This window comes from Micropterus salmoides, unplaced genomic scaffold (assembly GCF_014851395.1).
Source record: "Micropterus salmoides isolate LMB-PRFRI ecotype aquatic unplaced genomic scaffold, ASM1485139v1 Ms_hic_scaffold_7, whole genome shotgun sequence".
Lineage (NCBI taxonomy): Eukaryota > Metazoa > Chordata > Actinopteri > Centrarchiformes > Centrarchidae > Micropterus > Micropterus salmoides.
The window spans coordinates 101,874-109,157 of record NW_024044459.1 but is presented as its reverse complement, the minus strand read 5'-3'; the positions used below and the strand labels follow the sequence as shown (position 1 = coordinate 109,157).

General features: G+C 42.2%; 1 protein-coding gene across 1 annotated transcript; it reads right to left on the bottom strand.

Annotated features, from left to right (window-relative positions):
• Nucleotides 1–2,047: 2,047 nt before the first annotated feature.
• LOC119892521 lies at nt 2,048–4,907 on the bottom strand. The gene is made up of 2 exons (XM_038704797.1): nt 4,016–4,907; nt 2,048–3,116 (listed from the first exon to the last, which is right to left on the bottom strand). Exons 1-2 carry the CDS (start codon nt 4,897–4,899, stop codon nt 3,074–3,076), a joined length of 927 nt encoding a protein of 308 aa, XP_038560725.1. The 5' UTR covers nt 4,900–4,907; the 3' UTR covers nt 2,048–3,073.
• Nucleotides 4,908–7,284: the final 2,377 nt, after the last annotated feature.

The window sequence follows — 7,284 nt, the reverse complement described above, 5'->3', positions numbered from 1 at the left end:
CTTATGCTGTTGCTGTCATTTTTTCCCATGTTCATTCTGTATCAGGCCATGCACAATACAAAAATGGCACAATAACAGGAAAGCAACAGAAGACTTCTTGTGCATTCATGTGGTGTCTGAAATAATCGGAAAAGCCCACTGAAGTCAGAACAACAACTTGGAAAGAAAAGTTTGCTACAGGAGTTGCCAAGTTTATGACGTCAAACACGTAGAAACATGGTTGATGGTTAGAAACGTTTAAATAATGGTGTGAAATTGCATATACATATTTGCTAAGGTGTCATTTGTAACGTGGTGTTAGAGTAACGTTTGGTTTGCTGTCCAGAAGGACTGATGAAGATTAATTAGAAAAGTTAGTTATTAGCAGTATTTGCAGTACATGTCAAATTTTAGTGGTTCCAGGTAATGTACTGATGCAGTAACAACTGTGGTGTCCGAACGATAATGCTGCGATGATGTGTTGAGAAGAAATCCGCTTGACACTGTTCTTGGTTATAAAAGTTTATTACATCAAAGAATTCAGCATCAATTACAAGCTCTGCAGCAGCTTGGAGAGTGACCCAGCCCGATGACCACTCTGTCTCTCTGTACATCGAACACAGCTTATATAGGACATGTTTAGGTCTCTGCTAAAAACCATATAAGGGCACAGTGCTGTAGAATAAGTGTAACCATCTGTCAAACACCACAGTAGGGTACAGTCCCTTCATACACACTAATCTCTTTATACCTAATCTCTTTATACCTAATTTCTACTTCCCCTAACACTGCACCCATCAATCATTACTTCCCCATAAGGGTTCACTGTCCCTCTCACCAGCTGCAGAGCATTATGTTAAACTGTAATGGCCGGATACACGTAATGGCCAGATGCACATATGTTATACACCACATATTCCCCCCTACGAGACTTAATTGAGTCTCGAAAAACAAAAAGAGACAAATTTCTCCAACACACACTTCTTGCATATTATTTTTAACAACATATCAACTTTATGGAGTGTGAGAACGAAAAACCTGTCCGGCAGCCTTCATTTCAAATTCCCTCCAAGACAATCAAGACAGGAAAATTTTCTCACGGCCCCTCTGCCTTAGGCGGCCACGCATGGTACTCCAGTCCAATTAATAAACGACATCTTTATCAGTCAATGCAGAAATACGATTAAGCCAATACATGTGAAAACCTCAGGAAATAAACAAATCAAAACAATGTCCGAATTCAGGCTGGTCAACCCATCGGACCCTCCAACGGACCTTTCCCTGCCTAGACCCTATATCCCTAAGCATCAAGAAAAAGAAAAAAACCTGAGGTCCCCAAATATTAACTCCCTAAGTGACAGTACAAGTCTTTACACAGTTAACACACAAAGAATATAATTGTTAATTAAGTATTATTCATTCGCATATGTATTCATATCTATATCAAAGTAGACATAGGAAGGTATTCCACTGCAGCTCCTCAGCAGTGTCGATGCAATCCAGACGTTTCCACACCGTCCTTGTCCAGAGTCCATCCACACTGTCCTTGTTTGAGTATTTGAATCCCCATCTGTACATCCCCATATACTCTGGAAGAAAAGAAAACACCAACCAGTATCTTGTTGCAAATAACACATGAAAATTAAAACCTCAATGTATGAAAATACAAAGTAACATTAAAATGGATATCTTTCCATCATTACTTCATCTGGTTCCCCTTATCATCTCCATCTGAATCAGCCATAGTTAACAAAGGCATCTGAGTGTTCTCCCCAGGCATCACCACTCCAACCCATCTCAATATCATAGCTTTCGCAAAAGTCAATAGCACCGTACAAAAGCAAAACATCAAACACAGCGCTACAAAGGCTGCTACCAAAATCTGAACCACCACTGCTCCCACTGGTCCTAACTGATTTTGTAGCCAAGTATTTGCTGACCATCCAGCTCCCTCAGATGGACCAAACGCATCCCTTATACTCTTTAATGCATCTATAACACTAGTGATATTATCAGAACTATCTGGGATCAAAGTATAACAACCGTCTCCCGTCAAGTTCATAGCCACACACAAACCTCCTTGTTTGGCTAAAATATAGTCAAGAGCCATGTCATGTTTCAACAATGTCAGTCTGTGACTTCTTTGAGTATTTGACAGAAGATTAAACCCTCGTATAGTTTCATTTGCAAATCCCTGCAAAGTATAAGTAATATTATCAATATGATCTGCCAAAAAAGTTAAACCATACCATGGAAAAAGTCCAAGTCCCCACTTCTCACCTAGACTTATCCTCCAATGGTAGGCTTCAAGATTATGAAATTGTGCCATGCTCCTTTTCACCCTATTTCCGACCCCCGGATCAGAATGAGCTATAGCAGGTGTCTCCCCTTTATGGATTGTAAACACCTCATACGGAAGTTTTAGCGTCGCCATGTAACAACATCCTATCCATAAGATAAGAATATATATGCCTTATCACCACAAACCCACCAAATATCTTGAAAATTCCCTATCGTCACATTGCCAGGCAAAAGCTGATCTCTTACCATCAAAGTCCTTCCCTTCTTACTAGATGGCACAGCAAAAGTTACTTCGTATCTGTTTCCTCTAACCTTACGGTCATGCTTATCCAAAGACATCATATACTCATCACACTCTGATATTCCCATAAACATCCCTGGCCCATCATACGTCTTATTTGAGCAAAAACAGCTACTAGCCCTCACAGGTCTTACCTCCATTGCTTCAGGAATTGCCGTTAACTTATTTTCCTTCTGATCTAACAAATTCACATAGGGTAATTCATTTATCCAAGAACAATTAAGTCTAGGTCTAAACAACTGCGACGACCACGACATCACTATATCTGTTGACGATTGTTGCTGATACGACAGCCATGATAAAGCATAAGATTGGCACATAACGGATAGAGGTTGGGCCACTGTCTCTAAAATTGAATCCCACGTGCCTGGTGCGGGAACTTTCAACAGACATGGACCATCTAATTTCTTAACTGATCTTACAGAATGAGTTAACTGCTGGAACCATAAATTCCTACCTGCCCAGCCATCTGTAATTTTCAAAACAGAAGAATCAAACCCATATGCCTTCCATGTAGCTTCCCTCTTCTGTAACGAGCGATATTGATCAGTCATATCTTCTGGTATTTTATCAAAAGTAAAGAACTCATTTGGTACATGTGGGATAATATTCTGGACGGTTTCAGATGACTCCTCATCATTTTCTTGCATTCTTTGCTCCCCAATCTTCATCTGTAACGCAGGCTTCTGAGTTACGTCTGCCAACTCCTTTACTTCCCGAAAGATTGTAGTCGGTGTCTGTGTCATATTTACAATGGTTGTTATCGCCTCTGTAACATTCATTTCTTCCACAGTTTCTGCTAAAACAATCACATTAGTTAATGTAGTAATGTAACACAGTAGTTAACTCTTTCAGTTGTTTCCAAGGGCCCAATGACAACTGTTCTCTGTGTATTATTCACTCTTGGAGTGACTACTGTAGGATACTGCTCCTGAACTCCTTTGGTGACTGTTGTCACTTCACCAGGCTCTAAATCTTTCATCATAAGCGTCACCTTACGGGTCACATAACCTTGTATCCAATAATTTTGAAACGGAACAAATTTAAAATCTGGCTTTAAATACGTACAACTATATTCCCCTAGGTCTTCCCGGGTAGCATTACGCAAAACAAGTGAACAGTCACCGACAATTTTCCACCGTCTCATATCATTAAGCAGAGAAAACTTTCTTTGACTAGGGGGTACACCCTCCAGTCCTGATAACAACACATCTTTACCGCGACTATTTAACCACTTGGGAGGTACATTACCACCCGTATTCCATTTCTCACATTTACAGGGAAGATATGCCGAACCTCCAAACTTAACCTTAACCACCGTAGACAATGAAGTTGGCGTTGATGAAATCATCTGAGGCGCTACTGTAGTCAAATGTGTTACATTTATACATTTAGAAACTGTTGTTGACTCTCCTAGAGGTGCTTCAATTCTAGTTTTCGTATCGTTTTGGTCTGACTCTTTTCCGAACTGGTCTGGGGCTGTTTTGTCTAAGTGGAACACTGGCTTCTCCTGTAACAGAGATGCAGCCCTTGGTGACCTCTGCGACTTCCCCTTCCACTAAAATAGGCCCTGCTGATTCTGGGACATATTGAAAACCAATGTCCCCAACTCTCCTTTCCTCTCCATCAATTGCAGAGTCATATCTGGCATCATCAAAAGTGTGCACATGATTACCAACATTGTCCACTGAATGTACAATATCCCCTTCTGGGTTTTGGTTCTGGATGTTGTCATGCATCTCTCCTTCTGCCTGTTCTTCCCTATTGTCATCCAGCTCTCTTGAGCCTTCACCATCTTGGCTATCCACCCGCGGCACCTCTTCACTAGGCGCTTTAACACAATGTGATAAATGATACCACGTTGGAGACCCTTTAACTTGGACAGCTGTTCCAGTACTACGAACCACTTCAAATGGTCCCTCACGGCGTTCGTTATACCACTTCCTCCTAAAGACCTTCACGAACACCTTGTCCCCAGGTTGCACTGTGCTCCTTTTTTGCTCATCGAGCTTCTCCTGCACTTCTTCTTTTCTTTGGCTGTCAGAAACATATGTGGACAACTTTTTATGGAAATTGGCCATGTACGTGACATACGCTCTCATTTCGTCTTCCAAAAGAGCCAAACTTGGACCCTTGCCACTTGTTCGTAAACAAGGCGTAGGCATCCGTCTTCCTGTGACCAATTCATGGGGCGTTATACGTAAATCACGCAGCTCACTTGAGCGACACACCATTAACGCCAAAGGGAGCGCCGCTATCCAGTTTAGACCCGTATGTTGGCAAATCTTGACAATACGGTTTTTCAAAACCCCATTCATTTTTTCACACACCCTTGACTTTGTGGGTGATAAACTGCTCCAAGACGTTGTTTGATTCCCAATTTTTGCAAAATCAATTTCACTGTTTTATCCACAAACTCTTTCCCATTATCTGATGATATTCGATCTGGAAGTCCCCACCTGCTTATGACCTCTCTACACAAAAACTTGGCAACCGATTGAGCGTCTTTCCGCTTGTTGGACAGGCCTCCGGCCATCGTGAAAATCTATCCACAACCACTAGCATGTATCTTTTCCCTTCAACTGGTTTTATCATATCGACAAAGTCAACAACTAACTCACGCATAGGACCCCTTGGGGTGGGAATGTAACCAGGAGGAACAGACATACCCCTGCGGACATTATTTTTCAGACAGATTGTACACCTGCCTATGACATAATCAATCTGTTCAAGCAAATATGGTGCCCAAAAACCATACTCCTTTGTGATTTTTCTCCTAACCTCCCCCCTGGCAACATGAGCTAACCCATGTGCTTCCTGAATCATCAAACCTAACAGGTCCAGAGGTGCTACTATCAGTCCCTCGTGATTTCTCCAAAGACCCGTAGAATCCTTAACAGCACCTCGGTCCAGCCACAACTGTTTATCAATCATAGATGCAGCTTCCTGCATCAAAATCACTTCCTTAAGCGTAATTCTGTCTTCCAAGTCCACCCCATGAGTGACCAGAAACCTTGCCCAATTTGTCAGCTCCTGTTACAGCTTTTGCAGCTTCATCAGCAGCTTTGTTCCCTTGTGTCACTCTTGACGCATCTGTTTTATGAGCTGCACACTTAGCTATCGCTATCTCTTTAGGCCTCATCATAGCATGCAACAGTTTTATTATTTGTGCATGATGTTGTATCGGAGAACCATCCGTTCTCTTAAACCCCCGACCTTTCCACACTGCTCCAAACAAATGACATACATTATGTGCATATGCCGAATCAATATATATTGTCACTCGCTGCCCGTCAGCTAACAAACACTCTTCTGTTAGCCCCACAAGTTCTGCCAGCTGTGCAGACGCAGGCTGTGGTATTACTTCAGCTTTTTCAACAACAAATCCCGTTCCTTGAGCTTTTACTACTGCATAGCCAGCACACAATTTATCTCCCACACGATAACAAGACCCATCAGTCCAATACTCCAGGTCTGCCTCACATAGTGGAAGAGCTTGCAAGTCTGATCTAAGCCTTGAGTATTTCTCTGCCTCTTGAACACAATCATGTGGCTCACCATCCTCAATTCTCGGCTGGATTTACCGTATCACACCTTACCAGGGTGACATCCTCCTGCTCTAAGAGCCTATGATAGTCTCTAAGCCTTGGCATAGTCAATGTGTATTTTCCATAGTTCAGGAGATTCCTGAGACTATGATGGGTAAGAATTGTCACTGGGTAACCCCTCGTAACAGATGATGCTTTGTCATACATTAAATAAACTCCAACCATTGCTCTGTAGCACAGTGGTAGCCCTAATTCCACTTCTGAATATGCAGTCGAATAATAGGAGATAGGTTGAGGATTCGACCCTGTACCCGTCGGCTGACAAAGGACTGCACATGCATATTTACCTCCAGTGGAACTAGACACATACAACAAGAAATTCTTAGAGTAATCTGGTAGTGTGAGCGCTGGCGCCTCCTGTAACCTCTGTTTGATTGTTTCAAATGCCACAAGGCCTTCCTGTGTCCAGGACAGATTGCTGTGAAGTTGAGCGTTCCCAGTATCCTTAACCATAGCTCTCAAAGGTCCCGTCAAACTAGAATAATCCTCAACCCATGCTGAAGAATAACCAGCAATACCAAGAAACGTCAACATCTCTCTGACATATCGGTATTCTGCAAAGGCTTATACTCCAGATTCTGTCCTCGGATTATCACTGGCAGCATCTTCTTACTTGTGCTCCCTTTCCTTGGGCGTAATGCATACTTCTTCTCCCATTTTTGAGACCCTTTTTTCCTCAATTTCTCCCTCTGTATTATCAGCTTCTCGAGATGTTCTTCCAATTCTCTTATTTCTTCTGGATAAGTCGACTTCTCCAAGCATGATATGCATCGATCCATGTCTTTTTCTATTTCTTCAGTAGTCATTGGAGGATAAAATCCTCTTGAACATGAAGCACCTTTAATCTCCCACTCTTCATTGCTGTCTCCATCTTCACTTTCATCGGAGATCTGATCTCCTGTATCCTTCTTCCAACTTTCATCACCCCTTCTTTCCGCTCTGGCCAGCCTCCGTCTGATCACAGGATCATATCCACCCATAATCTCTTCTACATCACTCTGTTCATCATCATCTTCCATTCTCCTAAACCTCGCTCTACCCTTAGTTTCCCAAACTTGTCATTTTCTTCTTACTTTTGGAGCTTGGATTCATCTT